Source organism: Spea bombifrons, chromosome 3 (assembly GCF_027358695.1).
Source record: "Spea bombifrons isolate aSpeBom1 chromosome 3, aSpeBom1.2.pri, whole genome shotgun sequence".
Lineage (NCBI taxonomy): Eukaryota > Metazoa > Chordata > Amphibia > Anura > Pelobatidae > Spea > Spea bombifrons.
In genome coordinates, this window is record NC_071089.1 from 52249604 (window position 1) to 52273074 (window position 23471).

At 38.8% G+C, this 23471-nt stretch overlaps 1 protein-coding gene across 1 annotated transcript in view; it reads left to right on the plus strand.

Moving 5' to 3' along the window:
* LYST (lysosomal trafficking regulator) overlaps nt 1-23471 on the plus strand; it is a 119371-nt gene that overhangs the window by 14373 nt on the left and 81527 nt on the right. Inside the window, exons 2-6 of the mRNA XM_053461265.1 lie at nt 6416-6614; nt 10045-10135; nt 13269-15321; nt 16797-17739; nt 19868-20023. Of these exons, the coding sequence (XP_053317240.1) occupies nt 6423-6614; nt 10045-10135; nt 13269-15321; nt 16797-17739; nt 19868-20023 (3435 nt within the window). The 5' untranslated portion in view covers nt 6416-6422. The remainder of the gene's footprint in view (nt 1-6415; nt 6615-10044; nt 10136-13268; nt 15322-16796; nt 17740-19867; nt 20024-23471) is intronic.

The following is a 23471-nucleotide window of genomic DNA, read 5'->3' on the forward strand; positions in this document are numbered from 1 at the left end:
CGTGCATCGCACAGACCTCCACCGGCTGGCAGAGAGGAGGATACATTGCAGCACTGCAGGAGACCTGGATCCTCCTCTCTGGCAGCCGGGGAACGTCTGCACGATGCACGCAGACAACCTCCGCGTCTGCTGGCACTTCTGCCGGGGGTTCTATGAAGGATCACCGGCATGACGTGACCTTCCGGTGCTCAGTCATAGAAGCCCCGGCGGAACTCCCAGGTAGCAGCGGAGGTTGTCTGCACGCATCACGCAGACGTTCACCACCTACCCCCACTAGGCAGTCTATAGGGGTTATAAGACATATCGGGGGGCAGAGTGGCATATAGGGGTATAAGGCATATCTGGGGGGCAGAGTAGCAAGCTGTGGGGCAGATGTGCATAACTGGGGGGATGTTGGCAAATAAGAGGAAATAATAACAAGAAATGCAATCATAGTTTTTATTAAATATGAAAAAAATTGTTTACATGTGAATATTTACTAATAAAACTTTTTTCCTATAGGGTAGTTTTATATTCAGGATTTTTCTTTTTTATCCTAAATTTAATATTCAAATTTTGGGGGGGTCATCTTATAATCAGGCAAATACGTTAAATTTCCTGTGTAGCAAAACCGCTCACTATTGGGTTTAACAGAAAACCTCATAATTATCATGACCTTTTAAGTCAGCTGCATTCAGTTGTAATGTACTGTAAAATGCATTGATGTGTTATGACTAAATCAAATTTTCCTTGTTAATAAATCAAACACATAACGCTTCTTCAGGTTTTCTAGTAAGAATTTAATTTTGATAGATTAAGATTATGTATATATCTGTCTATATTTGTATTATGCACACACACACACACACACACACACACACACACACACACACACACACACACACACACACACACACACACACACACACACACACACACACACACACACACACACACACACACACACATATAATGGTAGTTTTATGTAAACTTTTTTTGCATTTGGCCAGAATTTACTTATTTGCTTATGGAGGTTGCTTTATTTGCACATTCCCGTTTTTCACGAACGTTACAGAGGATTATTCTCTGTATTTACTGATCACTCTTGTCTGCCACCTCATGCAGTTCAGTGGCTGGAAGAAGCCTTACATGTTCTTTTAAACAAAATATCAGTTGCCCCCTATTTTATTTCACAAGATCACAGAATTATTTCAGGATGGTTTGGGACGTACAGTAGCATATTTAGTTGTACATAGTAAATTCAGAAGTGTAAGTGGAACAGCACCTTTGTGATTACACCCATCAGATGTCTCAAGCTGTACATTGAAAAATAGTCTTTTTTTCAGTAGAGGAAACCACAGCAAAGGCTGTGCGGGATGAGTCATGCCAAACATTTCAATTTTCTTAAACACCATGCAATGCAGTAACGCTGGCTTATGCAAAAAACAGTTATATTCCAGAAAATGTTCTTTATGTAGGTTATCTTCCGTGATCTACATTACAAATGTCATCACTGTCACAGGTGGTCCGCAACCTTTGCAGTTCATATTTCAGAGCAGGGCTTGCCACACTCTAGTATTCCCAATATACTTGGTAACTATGGAGCTTAGAATCTTTCAGATAGATAAATTATAGATTATTATTGTGCATAACATAACCACACCTGGAAACTCCCCAGGGTAGGCTACTCAGAGTTCTCGCTCTGCTGGGAAGTAGTTTCAGACCTTACACCAGCTAGCCCTGCACTGGCAAACCTCACTGGGTGGGAACTGGCCAGGGAGTAATCTGAAGGTTGGCAGAGGACGGGCATGGTCACACAACCCTCCCCTGTCCTAAGAGAATAACCTTTTTGACCTAGAACTTTACACCAGGGAGTTCCAGTCAAAAGAGGAGCATTCCCAGATATGAACCTAAAATAACCCCCCCACCCCAAAAAAATTAGACACCAGGGAGTCAGAAGCACTGGTAAGTCGGGGGGAGTGTTAAAAGGGGGGCATAAGGCCTTTCTGTAGGGAGAGTGCCCCATGATATGCCTTTTAACCCCCTTAATGCCACTCTACCTCCAGAAATGCCTTATACTCCTATATGCCACTCTGCCTCTTGAAATGCCTTTTAACCCTCTATATGTCACTCTGCCTCCTGAAATGCCTTATACCCCCCTATATGCCAGTCTGCCCCATCATGGGGCACAGTGGCATATAGAGGGTTAAAAAGCATATCATGGGGCACAGTGGCATATAGAGGGTTAAAAGGCATATCATGGGGCACAGTGGCATATAGAGGGTTAAAAGGCATATCATGGGGCACAGTGGCATATAAGGGGTATAAGGCATTCTGGAAGCAGAGTGGCATATAGGGGGGTATAAGACATATCTGGGGGGCAGATGTGCATAACTGGGGGGGCAGGTTGGCAAATAAAAGGAAATGAAAACAAAAATATTTTTCTCAATCATAGCTTTTTTTAGATATGAAAAAATAGTTTAGATGAATTAATATTTACTAGTAAAACTTTTTTTCTATAGGGTCATATTATATTCAGGCTTTTTTTTTTTTTCTTCTAAATTAATATTCAGATTAGTGGGGTCTTCTTATAATCGAGGAAATATGGTATGTGTTAGAAGCAGGAAAAATGTGCAAGTGTAAGGATCTGAGCGATATTGCCAAGGGCCAAATTGTCATTTCTAGACGATTGCAGTTCTTGTGGGGTGTTCCTGGTCTGCAGTGGTCAGTACCTATCGAAAGTGGTCCAAAGAAGCGACAGGGCCATGGGCATGTGGGGGGTGAAGGCTGGCCAGTGGTGTCAAATCCAACAGGTGTCCTACTGTAGCTCAAATAGCTGAAAAAGGTAATGATGTTTCTGATAGAAAGGTGTCAGAACACACAGTGCCTCGCAATTTGTTGCATATGGATCTGCGTAGCAGCAGACAAGTCAGGGCGCCAATGCAGATCCCCCTGTCCATTGCCCAAAGCATCTGCAATGGGCAATTGAGCATAAGAACTGGACCACGGAGCAATGGCAGAAGGTGACCTGGTCTGAGGAATCACGTTTTTTTTTTTTTTTAAACATCACCTGGATGACACCAGAATGCATATATCGAGCCCCCACCTCTGCCAACATCTTGGTGCCAGATACCACAGCATATCTTAAGAGTTCTAGTGGAGTCCATGCCTCGACCGGTCAGGGCTGTTTTGATGGCAAAAGATGGACCTACGCAATATAAGGTAGGTGGTCATAATGTTATGGCTGATTTGGTATATATGAAAATATGCAGCATATAATATAATATTTATATATATATATATATATATATATATTATGCACAAAAGGGACTACAGCTCTTATCAATCAGTATTCCGACTAAACCTCTGTGCCCTCCGTGGAAGTCTTGTGTGTTTAACTGTACATACAAGACTCCTAGGTTTTAACCCTTATGTTTACGGTTAAACGTGCAGGCTTCTTCTTACAGGGAAAGCAATGCTGCAGAAGACTCTGTGACAGCCTAATATAGATGCCTGCTACCTTGGTAAATAGTGACAGCATGCTGACTAGCATACTGGAAAAACCATGCAGGGATCAATTACTGCACCTGAGGTTATAGGGTCTGTAGCTGTAGCTCTGCAACCAGGGATACAACAATGCCTTGTCCAGATGGAGGTTAATGAGGGGCATATTGTCTTTTTCATGGGACTAATGTGTATTGATCTCTATTTTAGTTGTATGTTAATAAATGTTACATTTTATCATTTTCTTTTCAAAGAATTTAACAGTTAAACACACAAGACTTCTACTGAGAGGAGGGAAGATGGCTGCTGGTTGACTTGAAAGCCAGTTGGCAGGGCCCACTGCTCTTCAGAATAGCCTTTTCACTTTAATTAGTGTATAGAAGTGTAAAATCTATTGGTAAAAGGGACAGAATTTATTAAGCATAGATCAACAAAGATTAAGGCATGCTGCTATTCAGAGGGGTCACAGTTTCTGACTGTCCATTTCATATGGGACTGAGACATATGGCTGTTGGGACACATCATTCACTTCCATGTGGGCTTTGCACAAGAAATGCGGCAAGATGCTATGGGGTGTTAACCTGTACAACTTCTACATTGTTGCTGTTGGTCCGCCACCTTTTCAGTAAAGTAAAACTCTCTAACATTACATGTAATGTAAGACAATTACATATGATCAGATTATTTAGATTCCCTAGGGTTGGCCAAGTGTTACAGGCAGTTCGAAAACAAAAGCTATATTTGTACATTACAGCTTCCAGAAAATAAAACAAAACAATATAAATTGACGTTACTATATACAGTATATATATATATATATATATATATATATATATATATATATATTTTCTCGCTTCTAACATTTTTATTAGAATAATAATAACAGTTACACACTTGAATATTGTTTGTAGCTTGTGGTGGTAGATAGAGAAGCTGATGAAAAAGGAATTGGTTATAGTTAATCCATACCGCTCCCTAGTAAGCAAAACTACATTTTCATTTTTTTTTTATCATTCCATGCGCTTTCTATTTTATATCATCAGGCAGGAGAAGACACATGCAAGACACCCTTATGAGTAACAAATGGTCATGTGATTACACTGCCGCACTTTCCATGGCAAAATATATGCTACCCATTCGTAATTTGTTCTTGGTCATGTGCTTACAGATGACTTCTATTTTGATGATAAAATCCTTGTTCTTTGCCAATTAAATACTAGTTCTTTTTAATTTCTGTCATGAAAAGTTGGATGAACTAAACAATATAATGAGTAAGACAGCAATTTAAGAAAGAAATTGTGCGATTTAACATATTTGTAGATTTTTTATAAATTATATTTTGATGGTATCGAGGTCAGATTTCAACATCCATTGACAGCATAAAAAAGTTTCAACATACAAACAGTACAGTCTTCCTCAATGTTGTGTTTCCAAAACAATGCTTTTCGTGTGGCACCATACCAAATGTTTACTGCATGAAAGGAAAATGATGATAACAGAGCTGTTTTAGAGCAATTTGTTGTTCACAAAAATGGGGAACTTGATGGTATACTGCTTATGTGCTTTTTCAGCCTCATTGAGTTTGTATTTTTCTGTTTAAATTGGAAGGCGGGGGGGGGGGTATATGTGCCCAAATAACTGGGCTGTAGAAATGGTACTGTTAGGTTTAGAAACACTACAAAGATTCTACTATCAATGCTGCCTGCAGGACCCAGTAACAGACCTGTCTTTTCTGTCTATTTAATCTGTTGTTTATTTTATTGCATTCTGAATAAATAGTGGGTTCCAATGATTAGTTTTAACAGCAAGTCGTGTTAGTGTAAAACAATCTATTGGTTTCAATGAAACTTTTAACAGTTACCATGCATAAATCCTATAGAGCTCTGAGCAAGTGCCACATACAAATATATTGCACTAAGCAGCCCAAGATTCATGCCCGTTTGACAGGCATCCAAATTATGCCCTAATAGTCTGGCAGAGAAGTGGAAGTAGGTGCACATGGCCAAGTCCAGGATGTAGCCGGGCCATCGCTAATATGGGTGGAAATTAATATGTCACAGCATGCTTACCAACAACATTAATGCCACATTCTCACCAGTACATTATATATGCTTCGTAGACACCCATTTTGCATGCCTTGAACCAGACTACTAGAGGTAGTGTGTAGTGTTAGCAGGCACTCGTTTACCTTGCACACATATATCTGGTCTTTTCACTTTAGTTAGTGAAAGGAGACCCTTTCTGACCCCTTTTCCCTTCAGTAATGCCCCGGCCTTCCACTGAATATTTCTGTAGCCAGAAAAGCATACTTTAAAATCTACTTCAACTTCTCTTTATACTCTGGTTATTCATGTAATCCCCATGGGTTGTATTGAAGCACACCAAGTACAAGCGCATTGCCATAGCTTTGGAATTGTCCCTAAACAATTGTACGCAAGCACGATAAAATAATTGGAAGTGACTAAGTCAGCGAGGATACAATTGATGCACTGAAGAACAAGGGATTCATATTGTACTTGAAACAGCATGAACAGAAGTGCTTACATCAGTGAGTCAGGCAAGAAGGAATAAAAATGTCACATTTAGAATGTCAGAGACCGTGATGGGGAGAACTCTTTTTGAGCCAAACCTTTAAGAAAAATGTGGCTTATTTGTTATAAAATCCAGTGCATGATATGAACTAATGTGGTATAGTCTGATTGCAATATGCTGTGTTATAAAGAATAAATTGCATCATAGTTGTATTTTGGATTAATCATTGTAGGAGACAATGTACTCGACGGTTTTGAAAAAAAAAAATGATCGTTTCAACCATTTTGCCTTTAATAGGGCATCACTTATTACCCTTGTTCATACTGATAGTAGATAATTAAAGAGAACATACTGCCTCTATTGCTTTCTAATAACGTAACCCTACTTGTTCTTATTTTAGCTCCATCATGAGCATTTCCTGCAACTCCTTAGCTCGAGAGTTTTTGACTGATGTCAACCAGCTCTGCAATGCAAGTGCTCAAGGACCAGAAGGAAAAGATGATGATGAGGAGGAAAGCAACATGGCAGTTCTTGGTGAATACTTAGTTAATGGACGGGGGTTATGGCTGCTGAGAACTCTGAATGCCAATGTTGACCAGGTAATAATACCAGAAATCACTGTATATATCATGTTTATATGTATATAATTTTGTGTTAGTTGTTCCCCCTAGATGATTTACAAAATTTCACCAGTTAAGTGCTGCGTCATGTAAGGGGGAAAATAGAAGACAATTAGACTTTTGTATTTTTCCCCATCTCCTAAAACAAAAACATTTGAAATTTGTATTTATTTAGAAAAATCTGATTTTCTGATACACTAGAAAGAAGATATACTCTAGACATTTAGTGCCGCCAACCGTGCTTTTCATACAAAGGTTTTAAGAATGATGGCTACCTGAGTTGTGCCAACTTCCAGACAAAGGGATGAAAAGACAAGAAACTGCACTAAAACTAGGCCTTTAGTGCTGCCAACGGTGCTTTTCATACAAAGGTTTTAAGAATGATGTCTACCTGAGTTGTGCCAACTTCCAGACAAAGGGATGAAAAGACAAGAAACTGCACTAAGTTTAGTGCATATAGGGGTCTAGTGAACTGAACAATGCAGACCCAGTTTGTGTATCAAGCAGCAAGCATTTACTCGGAGCCAGCGTCTCATTTCTATGCACTGCCGGGAGGCTGTGGTCACATGACCTGCCATAGCAGCTCAGCAGATCATGGCTCCAACCTGTACAGGGAATTTGTCAAGTCCTGGACTAAGCAGTATGGAATAAAAATAATTAAATGGAAAAATAATAATTGTACAATGGTGCATACGGTGTTTTGCTTTGAAGGTAGTAAAACTACTACTAGCTTTTTCATGAACACATTCAGAAATGTAAGAAATGTCCTGTTAAAAAATAAAATACAACGAATGGTAAAACATCTTTTGTTTCTAGATTCATGTATGCAAACGAGATGTCTGTTTTCATTTAACTTCTTACACTTCTTCTCTGAACTTCACATTAACGCATCAGGAATTTATCACTGGTGCCCTTGTACTTTGCTGTAAAATTGTGTATCTGATATAACCCTTTTACACATTACATGTGGGTTTTTATTTGACTTTCCATTCAGTTTCATATAATTCTGCAATGATTTAGCGTTCTTTTTGCCTAATAAAGTTTAAATGCATATGTCTTTTATTAGCTGTCCTTCAAGTGCTGAGCATAACAGTGGTGATGCATATCAATTTACTTTCTGCTGCATTCTTAAGAAGCAGGACTTGTGCTTGGCATCTACGTGTTATAACGAGGGTGGTGCTAAGTGATGGATTCAGCAGTGCTTCTGTTTGTTGTAAATGTTTACCGGAGAAACAGTAGCCATCTTAATCCAAAGAGCCTCCATAGGATTTTTTTAAAAAATGTGAACGGCTCTTTTTTTCCATGGACTAGATTCCAAAAAAAAAAAATCACAATTTGACTTAAGCCATTGTAAGATTCTGGAAGTGTCACCTTTTCTTGTTAACCAAGTAATTTTAGTTTTATTGGTTAGCTTGTACCTGGAGGCATAGTACTGTGGTTGATGATAAAACATGAAGTAGAGGCATAGGGATATGGTGCATACTTTGTTAAATAAAGTTTTAAAATTTGTGAAAACTAATGTTTCTACTTCTTTGGTTATTAAATAACAATTAAATGTGTATAAGAAAAGCAGTTCAAGCTGAAGACACACTTTTAAAATGAACCTGCTGTGATAAAAAATGTTGTGTTTTGTGTTCGCCTTGATGCCTATTTCCTACTCCTTAGCCCTCCTGGTTATCCCTACTTTTCCCACTATTTTAATACCCTCTTCCACCTCTCCAGTGTGTTGAAAATAGGGTCTACCTGTCCTCCAGCACACATTGCTAATATATTTGTCCCACAGTGTACTTTGTGTACGAACTTAGTACACCAAGGTACAATGCATTATTAGGCAGCTTGAAGAGTCACAATTCTCATGTTCCATCACATGCAGTCAGTGAGGGTCAGTTATTTGTACTCATCCCAATCCAGTGAGCAGTAACTTTCCAAGGGGAACTTGCTCTTTTTTTTTAAATTATGCTTTGTTCTATGCTTTGTTTGTGATACTATTTATAACAAAAAGTATTTATCCACTAAAGGGAGAGTTGACAGGAGAGCTTGCACGAAAGTTGTGGTTTCAGCTCATTGCTTTACAATAGATTATGAAGGTCCAACCCCAGTAACCTTCTGCAGGCCGGGCTTTGTTTGCTCTAAATAATGCATAGTTAACAAAGTGTAAGCTCAGCCCTTCTTCTTGGAGAAACTTGACTCTGTTAAACCTTCAGTGAAGTAGCACATTTGAAACTGCAACTCTTCTGAAAATTTCCTTGACAGCTTGTCTTTTAGTGAATAGACACAAAGTCTTATAAACTGTGACTATAATTTATTTACATACTTCATGGAGTACTCCGCTACCCATGATGCTCTGCTGTTTGAAGCTAGTTCTCATGACTTGAAAGCTTGAGATCAAAACAAAGCACCAACTGCATTGTTGGTGATGCGGCACACAATGCAATTACATAATTATTTATGCCACATATGGCGTGCAATGTCCTTTTATATAAGCCACGCATTTTCACAAAAATAGCTAAATTCCTTCAGCATCATGCCGTAAGTCAGCTTGGGTTCTTACTACCACTTAGTGTCCCGTGTATAGTGAGGAAAGGTGACACTTAACTCTAGTGGATTTACTGCAAGTAAATGATGCTGGTAAAACAGGAAATAAGGGACGCGCACGCAAAAAGCTACATACGTTTTCCTACTCTGCTGCTACCAGTAACAAAGAGTACCTATTGCTTGGTACCCTTTTGACAACACAAATGTGACACTTTCAGAAAACAAATATGGTGGACTTCCCCTTATATATTATAAAGGGACAATGTGGCATTACTCACAGGAGAAAATTGTCTGTAGTTGGTAGTTTAGATTAAATGTTTCGACTGCACTAAAAACAACCATAGTTCACCCACAATATTATAATACTATTATTGTAATGTTAACATTTATAAAGCAAGCATTAAACAGGCATGCATTTTTTTGGCAAAATAAGTAAACATTTTAAAAAAAAAAAATGACTCTGAAATCCAATTTCACTATACAATTACAGAAGTAAATGTCTTTCTTCCTGTAACTGTAATAAAATGTTTACTTTTAATTTTCTCCATTGGCTCAAGTCACGGTTTAATGTGGAATTCTACAAATGTGAAAGGTTTACATATATCATTGTCAGAGTTGCATAGATGTGTCAAATATCAATACTGGCTTTTGATTGGTACAAGTTAAGAGGGTGGCATCTGCATGTCCAATAAATCATTTTCTTTTTTTTCGTTTAAATATTTTTTTTAAGTGCAAGAAACCTAAAAACAACAGCAGTGCATCTAGTAAAGTTAGGTTGAACACTTATTTGTAGGACTTTTTTCCCTATGTGTTTCCTGTATTTCTGTACAATTGAAGTGATATAAGACATATTCATGTCTTTTCTCTCTTACAGGATTTAACATGCAGAGAGGAACTGCTTACTTTACTCCTGTCTCTGCTACCTCTAGTTTGGAAGATTCCAGTACAGGAAGAAAAAGCAAGAGGTAAACAATTCATTTTATACATCAGTATTAAATATTTTTTGTCTCATTTCCACTTTAAATATGTATATGAGCACAAATAAGTATGTCTGTTTGTGTGTGTATATATATATATATATATATATAATGTATGTATGTGTGTGTATGTATATATATATATATATATATATATACATATATACATATACATACATACACACAGAGCGTAAAAGGAAGACATAAGTGAGCAATCTTAAAAAAAACAATAAAACATACTTCTGCCCTTTTTATATTGTAAATGAATAGTGCATGAGAGCTCAGTGGTAGTAGGTAGGATTCTAAAACATGTTATTATTTTGGTTGAGTCATATTACTGAATGTGTCCGTCATCATTCAAGATTAGCCAGCTTTGTTTTTTTTTTGTTTGTTTTTGTTTTTTTTCTTTAAAAATTTACAATAATTTTGCTGCAAAAATGTTAATAGTTTTAAAAATATTACATGAATAATGTATGTGTTTACTGTTTTGGAGCCAGGTGTTCTTTATTGTGCACAGTATTTTAGGCAGAGTAGTCCCTCAATGGGAATTTGTTTTCCAATACATGTATTATTAGAGAGGCAGCTGGTACGGTGATATGAGTCTCAAGTAGTATGTTAATTATATTACCTCAAGTAGTGTATATTATGTTAAGTGGTAGTTGAAATCCCTTGTACTTTGTTCCCCATGGGCTGAATTGCAATTTTACCAGGGCTAGTAGTTACACCGATTAAGTGGACAGAGACCTGGTAACAATAACCTCAGCCACCTAAACCCTAAACGAGACATTTGGCTCCAGGGAATTTCACATGCCATCAATGTTTTTGGACTCTATGGTCTGGTGTCTTATCTTTGTGTCATTGCATTTTTTCTTAAGCTTTTTGGGGAGAATGTGTCTATTGTTTGTAACGGCAACCACAAGCTCATAACCAAGTGAACTCAGTGTTTGTTATATAACCTAACTGAATCCCATGATAACGACCACCACAAGGACAAGGTGTATTGTAGACTTCGAAACAATTGTGTGTATATTTCTGATACGTGGTAATCAGCCATTATTTCAGAATATGACATTTCTGTGATTTATGAATTTGTGTATAAGTAAACTGCCATTTATATGTATGCAGGATTTGCAGTTTTAAGAACTGGAATAAATTTAGCAAAACTCCAACTTGTAGCAATAAACATGAAATAAAAGCAGAAGGTATAACATTGTGCCATACAGTTGTGCAGCTCATGTTCAAGATAATTTCAACAACATTGCCAGATTACAGTAATATCTCACATTTTTTTCAAATATTTTCAAGGTCCTAAACGCTGACTTACATGGTACCCTTTTTTCATGCTTTTGGGCAGTGGGGTGCTTAGGTTTTTAAATTATTTCTAGAGGCAGTTTTTTTCCACATTTTTCCTTTTTAATATTTTATATTATTACTCATATTAAAATATAGAATTGTATATTATTTTTATTGTTTTTACATTTGTTACAAACTGCACTAAGGCATCCCCCATATATTGTGGTTCTTTCCCCATTTTTGAAAAGGGGGAAACTTGGTTTATATTTCTCACTCTGTGATCAGCCAACAGAGGCGGAGATCCCCACATGGAAACATTTGATGACATTCTAGTTTCCCTAAAGACTTCAAACCCTTATTCAGTCCTCAATAGTGCCTTTTTAGGCTTATGCCAAACTATTTTATGTTTAAATTCCCTTATTTTTAGCCTTGTGGTGGAAGTCTGCTGGGAGTCTGTTCCAATGTTCTGCTACCCTCTCAGGAAAGTAAAACTTCCTGACATTACATTTAAGTCTACCTCGTATCCCAACGGTTTTCCATGCTTTAAAATATACTTCCATCTTGTGCTATGCGGAATGCCTTTTATGTATTGTCTCTCCTGTACTGTAGGTGGGATTTCAACCAGAGATCTTTAAACTGCTGTAACCCACTCCCTCTTTCTGCTTCTAATGCTTTACAATCGTGCTTGCATTTTCCACTGCCTGTCTACCTTTATGTCCCCAGAGATAATTACTCCAAAATTCCTCTTCTCGCTTGCTGCCAACAGCACAGTAAAACTGGATTTTGCCTTTGAATATCATTATTTTGCATTTATCAACACCAAACTGCAGATACCACAATTGACCATTCTTATTATTCTTAAATCCTTTCAGTAATTCCACCAAATATTTTTGTAGTATACGTTACCTTCAAGACCTGTGTAAAATCACTAATAAAATATGAAAACGCGCTAGTCCCGGTACAAATCCTTGTGGTACCCTACTAGTTAACAAGACCTTCCTCTGAATAGCTACAGTTAACTTACAACATCCAGTCGCTAAGCCCGCTAACTCTATTTTAGCATTCAAACACTTTACCTTATGGAAGAATTGAGTTTGATTGTCTACTATGATACTGCATCTACTGCCCATCCCTTTTCTACTATGTTGGTTACCCAGTCCCAAAAATCACATAGGTTAGCATAAAGTACAGTAAACGTCTTCTGTTTCTTATCTCGCAAGGATATTATATTCAGGTAATATTCATATTCATTTCTTGGAGGACTGGTTGGATTAGATTGAGCAAGCATGCTCCTTAAAGACCCTTCTGTGAAAATCAATGAACCGCTGTAATTCAGTCTCAGTGAGCAATAGATTTAATAAAGTACCGTAGCCTTGTTGAAGCAGATCGGGTCATACCCACTTGACAGGTTTTGCTTATGGTTTGTTGCAGTTGGGGTCTCCGTGGTTCAAGGACCCTTGTGAGGCACTACTTTTCTGATAGGTATTGCCCGAATTGAAATGACCAAACTGAATTTTGAGCATTGAAGATATGTAGGTGAACTAGCACATGAACCATATTTCATTACACTGCAGCCAGTAGCCAGAGATGCTGGTTCCTGGTGTCAGGAAAGGCCAGACTGTCGCAGACCATGTGATCTCGCATGGAACATTAAGGACATCACCCGTCCTAAGACTCACCTTGACACCTTTCTTATAACAATAATATGTGTCTAATAGGTTAAACTGATGGTATGTGACTGATGTTAACGGTATAATTTATCTTGCCTTTTATGTGAGCTTTTATTTTACTTTTAACTTATTTATTTTAAACTTTTTTCCCCCTTCAGATTTTGAACTTCTTCCCCTTTCATCAGACTTGCTTGCACCCAAAGAGACAAAATCAAGTCATCAAAAATCTCAGGAAAAGATAGCAGCTGAAGTAGTTTCTCCGTCAGAATTTCTGTCGCCTATAAAACCTACCCTACTACACCGCAAAACAAAGAGTCAGTGCAAAACTCAGCATCGGAATTCAGCAAAAGATGCAAGAAAAGCCCAGTTGTCTTCGTCAGACTCTGAGGCGAACACAGAAGAGAAGATGCCTGCTATGATTAAGCAGAGACGGTCACAGACTGCACAACCAGCAGCCATGTATTCTAGGAAGCAGCCACAAAACAAAGGAGAATACAGAAAGCCTCCAGATAGCATGCGTTCTGATATGTTGGAAAATATAAACCCCTCAGAGGAAACTTGCTCTGAGGTTTTAAACGACCTAGCTGCCTTGCATATTGTGCAAAATATGGAAAACTCTCCTTTTGACCTCTGTCATGTCTTGTTGTCTTTACTAGAAAAGGTTTGCAAGTTTGATATAATGCTGAACCATAATTCTTCATTGGCAGCCTGTGTCATTCCAACATTAACAGAGTTTCTTTCAGGATTTGGTGACTGTTGTTCCCCTGAGCGGCAAGCCCTTTCACCGGGTTGGACAGAGGAACCTATAGCTCTTCTTCAAAGAATGCTGTTACGTACAGTCTTACATCTTCTTTCAGTAGATATTGGAAGTACTGATGTTATGCCTGACAATCTGAGAAAGAACCTTATTGATTTGTTAAGAGCATCCTTAAAAATTAAGTCTTACTTAGAAAAAAACATAGACCCTTTTGCACCCAGGCAAAAGAAAACACTACAAGAAGTTAAAGATGACTTTAATTTCTCTAACTGTCGACATCAAGCGCTTCTTTTACCAGAGCTTCTCAGAGGTGTCTTGCAAATGATCCTGTCGTGCCTTCAGTTTTCATCCCCAAATCCTTTTTATTTCAGCCAATCCATAGAGATATTGCATGAGTTTATACAGCACAGTGGATTTGAGTTGTTTGAACGAACGGTACTTCAAATGGAATGGATCTGTTCAAGAGATGAAAGCATTTCTTCTGAAGCTACTGATCATGTGTTAATACTTATCAGCAGTGTAATAAAAATAATCAGTGTGATCAAAAAAGTTAAATCTGAGCAGCTCCACCAGTCTATGTGTACAAGAAAAAGGCATCGGAGATGTGAACTTTCACAGTTCATTCATCATCATCGTGATCTTTCAGGACTTCCAGTTTCACTGTTTAAAAGCCAGATCTTCAAAAATCCTTTTGAAGAGAATTCAAATGAAGTCCATTTTCCTGAACGCAGCTGCTGTATTGCTGTGTGTGTGCACCAATGTCTGCGTTTACTTCAACAAGTCTCCTTAACTTCAACCTACCTACATATTCTCTCTGGTATTTGCAATACTGGCATTTGCTGTTGTATGGATCCCAAGTCAGTTATTACTCCTTTGCTTAATGCATTCAAAGTACCTGCTTTAAAAAGCTTTCAACAAAACATAATGGCTATCCTCACAAATCTCATTTTAGATCAGTTGGGTGGAGCTGAAGTCTCTCTTAATGTGAAACAAGCAACCTGTAACATTTGCATTATGGATCAAGACCAGCTGGCTGAATTAGAAGAGACAATTCAGGGTCGAGCTATAGATTCTAGTTTGGTATTAAGTTCATGCAGCCCTTCCTACAGATTTCAAGGTATATTACCAAGTAGCGGATCGGAAGACATGGTTTGGAAATGGGAGGCTTTGGAAGCGTATCAGGATATTGTTTTTGGAAATGACACCCAACTCAGCTTGCAAATTGCCAGCCATATATGTAATTTAATGCAGAAAGGCAATGCAGTTGTTCAGTGCAAATTGTACACTCTTATCTTTAATGGAATCTTACAACGAGGGGTAGAGATGGCGCATCATTCTCAGCATTTGGGAGTAACAACATCATGTAGCAAGGCATGCAGCTACCACAAAAACTGTTTCCCGGAAGAACTACTTAAGATTTATTTACAGGCGTTACCTGAGCTGCTAAAGATCAGGTTGGTAATTTTTCCATATAAAAACATTTTAATAATGTACTGGCAGTAGTGTATTGTCTCATTGTAACAAGGTCCCTTTTCACAAAATCCCTCCATGTGAGTTTTCCATCTGGTTCCTTCCTTACATAAATGGCTTATCCCAGGGTTTGAGAAACCCCGCTACGGCGGCTAGGCACCTATACACAGGGCTGGCCCTACCATGAAGCAGAGTGGGGCAATTGCTCCAGGTGGTACTTTTGAAGGGGCGGCACTTTTTTTTTTTTTTTAAAGCAGAAGAGAGAGAGGGCGCCGAGTGGCTTTCGCTTAAGAGTTGTCAGTACCCGCTCGGCGCCCCTCTCTCTCCTCTGCGAGCCCTCTAGCTTGGTCTCGGTGCCGGCTTGTAATGCTAAGCTAAGACGTCATCTTCCGGCGCTCAGCATTACAAGCCGGCACCGAGACCCGAGACCGAGCAGGGAGACTCGCCGCAGGACTGCTGAAAAGTAAGTACAAAGGGGGGGGGATAGGGTAGATAATAGGGAGGGAGAGGAAGGGTAGATAATGGGGGGGGTGGCATTTTAAACTTCGCCCCAGGCGGCATTATGTCTTGCGCCAGCCTTGCCTATACAACCTGGTTTGTGTGTCCTGCAGCAAGCTCTATACACAGTAGGCACTACAGGTGGTGGGCACTCAATGGGGTCACATGACAAAGTGTAATGTGTAGCAGGTCAGGTCCTGGTTCCTGTAGTTTTTCACAGGCTTGCATGTGCAGGTAATTTGTCAAGCCCTGGCATATGTGCCAACACTTTTTACTGTAGGTAATTAGCAGGTATGGCGCCAATAAGCAGTAATCACAAAACAGTTCTGGGGCGCTCACTAAGGTTGGACCATTCATGATATACCGTGAGTCTGTGATGTTATTAGCTAAAAGTTTTAGTTCACCTGCAAATTGTAGTTCTTAGAATGCACCTCTTGTAGCGTTGTCCTGTTGACTTGTAGTAGTTTAAACTTACAGGGCTGGTTTGGAGTAATAGAATAGAATTTCCTCTTCTGACATTTAGTTTTATAAAACCAACATGATATTAACCGATTTGTTATTTACTAAAATGCATTTCCTATACTTGCTACAGTGTTTCCTGAGAACTAGCGTTCTGCTAAAAATAAAATAAGAGGTCTTTTCTGTTTTAACACAAATATGAAAAAAATTTATTCTAAAGGAATTGTAGAATGGCGCAGGTGCCCTTTAAGGAAATGTATACTCTTTTTCACTGAAGTTAAATCAATTAACTTTGGTTTATTTGATTATATATATATATATATATATATATATATATATATATATATTTATTTATTTATTTATTTATTTTTTTACAAATGTGTAGAACATTTAGGTTTAACTGCCAAGATAAGACAACTCTTAATTCTAAGGTACCTGTGTTAATTTGCAATTGAATCAATATATCAATATTAAACATGCGGTACATTTTTTCTCCAAACAGGGTAATTAGAGAAGTATTCTTAAATTTAAATGGATTAAATCAAATGACTGAACTTAATTACTTGGACTCTGTGAGGTGTCTCTGTTTAAAAGTATTCGAGACACTCATAGTATGTTTTGGAGAACAACAAATGGACCATCTGACTCCTGATGTCGATAATGATAAAAAGGAAACCAAGCAGGAACCCAGTGCTCTTCAGACACAAGAAGCTTGTTCAGATGCTTCTCAAAGTTTAAGCAAATTCTATGCAGGTTTAAAAGAAGCTTGTCCAAAGAAAAAAAAGGATGCACACCAGAACATTAATACAATAAACCTTTTCCTCTGCTTGGCCTTTTTTTGTGTCAGTAAGGAGGCAGACACCGAGCTTGAATCTGCAAATGAGTCTGAAGATACTTCTGGTTATGACAGCACGGCAAGTGAGCCTCTAAGCAACATTTTACCGAAGCTGCCAATCGAAAGCCTTGTCTTGCCTTCTGCAGAGCATATTCACAGAGCAGCTGACATCTGGTCTATGTGTCATCGGTTATACTTATCAAGTTCACTTTTCCAGAAGCAGTTCCACAAACTGGGTGGCTTTGAATTATGCCATAGACTTGTAATAATGATCATCCAAAAGCTTTCAACGAAAGACTCAAAGAATAAAAATGTGCTCAGTCCTGATTGTTGGAACAGCAGCGTCAAAGGGAAGGTTGTTCTTGATTCTCATATCAGAAATGATAAAGAAAGTAAAGCATCTTTATCTGAGGAGCTTATGGACCAGCTAGAGCCTCAGTTCACTTTAACTAGTCCTCCCTATGGTTTAACCAGTTCACTTCCAGCTGGACTTGAAACTGAGAAAGGGTGGTCGATCCAGATTGTGAGATTGTTTGAAGCACTCTTGTCTATATGTCTTTATAGTACAGGAACCAGTCAACAAAAAACAGACTCCGAAGTGTCATGCCAGGTAAGATTTTTTTTCCCTTTTTTAAAGTTTTTTTTTTGTGAAGCTCCCCTACCTAGAATTATTTCCCAATCCATTTCCATCCTAGCTGCCAACCAAGCTGCCAGCCATCCTCCCCCTGAGCCACTCCGTGTACTTCTAGTTCTACTCTTTTCTACCTTCCAAGTTATATCCCTGCACATTACCATAGTGAGTCATTTCTATACCCAAATTTGCCATCCTCATGGTGGAAAGCTACACTGGGAAATGGCAGCGATTTAGATTCAAGTGGTATTTACTGGCTGTCGATGTTTTGAAAGAAATAATATACGGTATATATAATAGAATGAGTTTCAACTTTTTTTTTTTTGCCAAATATGTTCCAATTTTACACATAGAGTAACCAATACCTTATGCATCAATTACACCATTTCAATGGTTTTTGTAGCAACCAGCACAATGCAGTAACTTTAAGCTAAACTTAGTTTTAAAAAAAAAAATACAATATGTTTCCTATCCGATTGAACCGTTTCGCAGGGCCAGCACAGAAGGTTTTGCTGGAGAAACATTTCCAGCCCTTCATAATAAATAATGAAGATAGAAAGTAAAAACCACGGCTCTCCAACCAAATCTCCACTTAATGAATAGATCGCAAATTGTGCAAACCTTTTTTTTTTGCTTGCTTGCTGAGTATGTGTTCCAATTGTGCATCAAAAATGAAAAACCTTTGTATTTGTACTTCATGCAGAGATTTCATTTTGCGGCTTGTTATGGCTGAAAAAAGAAAAGTTATGAAAGTAAAACCTCTACGAATTCGATGCACACATTGTACATAATGTCCTTTTCATGTATGACGGTTGATATATTCCCATAAAGCACTGCGATGTAATTTATTTCATGACAGATGCATTTTGTGGTTTTGATAAAATACATTTTTGATGGACCTGCTTTAAATGAAATGTTTCTATGCTCCGAATGAGCATGCAACTTTTATTACAGCAATTTTACTGGCAAATGTGCGGAGATACCTAGGGATCACTAAATGGGTCATATAAAGATTTTAATGTTCTCTCAGTCCAACATTTATTGGAATTCAGTGAGAGTCATCAAAGCATCTGCATTTACTTACTCAAACGAAGTGGTTCGTGAAATGTCAGTGCACAAACATAGGTTAATCTTTCTTTTGTATGTTATGATTGATTTTCTAATCTGTGATCGTGAAGTGGAAATTAGGAACATTCTAGAAATTGCTTGAAGTTGATACATTGATGTAAATTGCATTTCATGCAAGGCTTGTAGGATCTGAAGGTAAAGAACACTAAAAGCATTATTTTAATGTTTTTTCTGTAAACTGGTCCGATGAATGTTCTGCAACCATGGGCCGTAATGATGAACCTGTCCATTAGTATGTTATATTCAGCATTTTTTCTAAAATTACTAAAGTTTTTTTAGCCCATTTTGTGATGTCCTATGTAATCCACTAAAAATAGTAGTATTCTATGATTAGGAATAATGATTTAGGAATAAGTGTAATTCATGCTCGCTGCAAAGACATGCATAGAAAGGTTCTCTGTATATCTTCTGTACGATACCCAGTTTGCCACAGAGCCACAACCTGCCCCCACAAGGACTAAAGGTTTTTGAGCCTTACTGTATGCTTTTTTTTAATAAGCAGTTAGTTTCTACTACTACTTTGCTGATTGAGGAGATCATTGGTGGAATATATATATATATATATAGATATATAGATATATATATATCTATATATCTATATATATATATATATAGATATATATAAAATAATCACCGATCAGCCATAACATTTCCACCATTAATTACAAAGGTTGCCTGAACCAATCCAAAACAATCAGGAACTTAATAAAGAAGCGATAGGATTTGGGAATAGGGACATAAACCTCTTGTCATGAGATCAACCTGAAATAGTCTTTAGGAGTTACATGGATGCTTCTCCAAAATAATGACATTTAATGTCAACAGGTACAAACTAGGTATACAGTTAATACATTTATTTTATTGTCGTTGTTATATATTGTGAAGGAGGTTGATCTCAATTGAAGCATTACTAGGATAGATACATTTATTGTGTGTTATGTAACCTTTTCATATAACAAGTCCCGCTTTTCACCTCCAGAATCTCTCTGCCCAACACATCATTTTTGGAATTCAAGAGCAGTTTTCAAAATCACAGATACTGCAAACAAATCTAGCCCAGCCAATTTTTGATTGTCTTCTTCGCGTCGCTGTTGGAAATACTGCATCTGACCACTTTGAAGAACGACAAGAAAAGGTATGTTAAAGAAAAATTAGGTACTGTTTAAAAAAAAACAACATTGTACCACATTTTTGCTATGAATTATGCTTTAAAAGTGAATATGGCAGATTGAGGAGGTTGCATTTGTCTAACTTTGGAAGGTTTTCTGCCTTTACAGTGAGCAATTCATTTAATTTCATAAGGAAGAGAAAATAGGGAAATAGAGTTTCTAAACATGGTAAATTTTCAGTTTATTTAATTTAGGGAAATTCCTGAACATTTCCGCTGACCTAGTTGTGAATTGGCAAAAGCTTTCTTTTTTTATTGAGAGTCCAATAACAACACAGACGTTTATATCCACATGACTCTTTCACATGTACGTGAAGCGTCTCTAACATTTAATAATATGTGAATTGTCTCATAAACCCAATTAACTCAAGGGCGCACTAAGGCAGCTTCTGCGAACGCTTAGGACCCTGGTTACTGAGCCGCCCAGCCGGATCACTTTTTATGTGGCTTAAGATGTTGGGTTATGTCTTCTATAACAAACTGTAAGGAGTACAGGGAGTTCATGAAAAGCGCTCCATGGTTTCACCAGAAGGATATTTACCACCTGCACCAAAAAGGTCACCAGAAGGACAGTGTAATAGACAGTCTACATATAGTCTTGGTAAAAACTGTAAACTGCACACCAAAATGACAAGCATGGAGACGGCAGCCACGTAAGTCTCCTGGAATGTCCCCTGGATAAAGTAGAACATCAGAATAATGGTGAAATGCAAACTCAACTGCAAGACCATGATGCAGTTATTCTGGTTGAAATTCCTTGGACCGGAGTACTTTCAGAACATCCCTGCAGTTGATGCCAACTGAGTAGTGGAATTCTGACACATTCGTGTGTGGTACATAAGCACATTAAACTGAATACGATTTGAATCTTTAAATGGGCATACTAGATTCTGTCACCAGATTCTATGTTTCATATGCAACTTATTTAAAAAGAAAAAAAAACATGGTAGAGTTGTAAATTATCTAAGATTACATTTTACCTTATATTAAATGCTATTTTGGGAGCACCAGCAGATTCTACAGATGTTTTACAGTGGGAGAGGGTTAAAATTGGCAATAACACTGAGAATACACAGAATTGATAATAGCATTAACATACAGTATGTTGACATACTAGCAGAGAAGACGAAGAGGGGCCTTCTGTGCTCACAGTCTATTAAGAATACTTAATTACTTTTTTGTTATGAGCATAGAGTACCGGCTACTGTATATGGGAGATAGAGAGCTGTCAAAGTGAACTCACATAGGTAGCTACAAATCTCCTGTCTACTGGTGCTCTGACCTCTTTACTGAGCAATTGCACAAAGTGATCACTCTAACTTTTCCGTTATGTAGTGAGTCTGCCCTTTGGATTTCTCCTACCTCCGTCAGTGGAATTCTTGCTTCTTTAAAAGTATAAACGAGACTTGCAATAAAGAGTGACAACCCTTAAACATGAGGCTGTCTAGGAAGAATGATCTAAGCTTCTCTTAGAGTAATCCATCTACCTACTAGGGAGACAAAAGTCTAAAAGGTCCTCCTCTGTCAGGCATCACCTAGAGTCCCACAGACCGCAAGGCGTGGCCGCCCCTTTAAGAGGCCCAGCTGGACTTAAAATCACTATCACCTAGTTCTGTTCTGGACTGAACCCCTCCTCTCTCACCTGGCCTCATCATCAGGCTTTAAAAGATCAACCTCACCTCCAGCCCAGGTGTGCAGGGGAGGAGACCAGGTTTGCTCTGAGGGGGATCAGGTGCGCAAGGGAGGGATCTCCAATCAGAAACACTATAAAGACCCTGCAAATCCTACACTAGTTGCTTGCTAGTTGAGCCGTGTTCCTTGTGGATACCCTACGACCTTCTGCTTGAAGATTTTGGATGTTCCCTGCTTGACTTTCTGGTGATTGAACTTTGGCTACCCTTTATTGGATTCCTCTACCTGCCTTTGCCCCTTTAATTGGAACTGCGCCTCCGGCTTTGAGAACTGTGCTGCTTACCTGTTGAACCTGGAATTGTTTGCTAGACTACGGTACTGTGCTTGGTGTCTTTTGAACTGTGTGTTTAAATCTACCTTATTCATTAAAGCCTTTTAGTTACCTGATCCTGCGCTACGCTCCGTCTCTGGTTCTGACAAAACTAGCAAGCCATATGGAGCCTGCAGGAATGATGGACGCTATCCAAGCTCTGACCCAGCAAATAGCTGTTATTGCCCTTTGTACTGGAACTGTGATTTCGTTTATGAATCTACACTGACTGCCTTTGTCCTTGGCACCGTTTAATTAACTACACTGCCGTCTTTCGTTGGGACTGTATGTTTTATTATTGGTTGCACATTAAAACACCTCGCTTACCAAATCTGCGCTACGCTCCGTCCCTGTTTCTGACATAACAACCAGATCATATCATGGAGCCTGCAGAGATGGTAGGAGTTTTGTCTACCCTCACCCAACAAGTAACCCTCTTGTCCCAGACGGTGCAGGATCTGCAGCATGGCTATGCTGAATTAAAGGAGAAATTACATCAAGCCCCGGAACCTGTATATCCGGAACCTAAAGTCCCGTTACCTGACTTTTTCACAGGAGATCGCCTCCAGTTCAGGAGTTTTATTAACTCATGTCGTCTGCTTTTTTCTCTGAAGCCCAGGACCTATGCTACAGAGTATGTAAAGGTCCGCACTGTGATTGCTCTGCTCAGAGGGGAACCTATGTCTTGGGCCCACAATCTGTTAGAGACCAACAATCCGGCACTTACTGACTTGTCCTCTTTTCTGGCTGCTTTTGCAACACTTTATGAGGACCCCCAACGAGCTTCCACAGCTGTATCAGCAATCTGGGCACTAAAGCAGCGCAAACGTGATGTGGAGGAATACACTGCAGAGTTTCGACGCTGGGCAGGAGAGACTGGCTGGAATGACCCTGCACTGAAATTCCATTACCGCCAAGGACTTTCCACTCAGCTTAAAGATGAGCTCGCTAGAGTGGGTATACCAGATCAGCTAGAAGACTTAATACGTCTATCAATTCAAATAGACAGGCGTTTGCGTGAACGCCGCGAGGAGGCTATAAATCCCTGTGCTCCGGACTTCGCATCACCTGTCACTTCCACTCGTTTTGACACGAACCCCGAACCCATGGAAATTGGGGCAATAAGTGCTACCCGTTCCTTGGAGGAAAAGACCAAGAGGAGGATACATAACCTGTGCTTTTATTGTGGCAAAAGCGGGCATTATATCACGCTCTGCCCAATACGCCCTCCTCAACCTAAAATCGGTTTCATGGGGACTATGTTTAGCCATTCAGCTGGGTCCACCGGTCAGTCCACGAAGCATCACTGTTGTTGTAGCAACCATCAGCATCCAGCTGTAACTAAGAGACCCGTGACTCGGTCTATAGGCATCCTCACTGACATGGCTCGCCATGACCTTGCTACAGATCCTA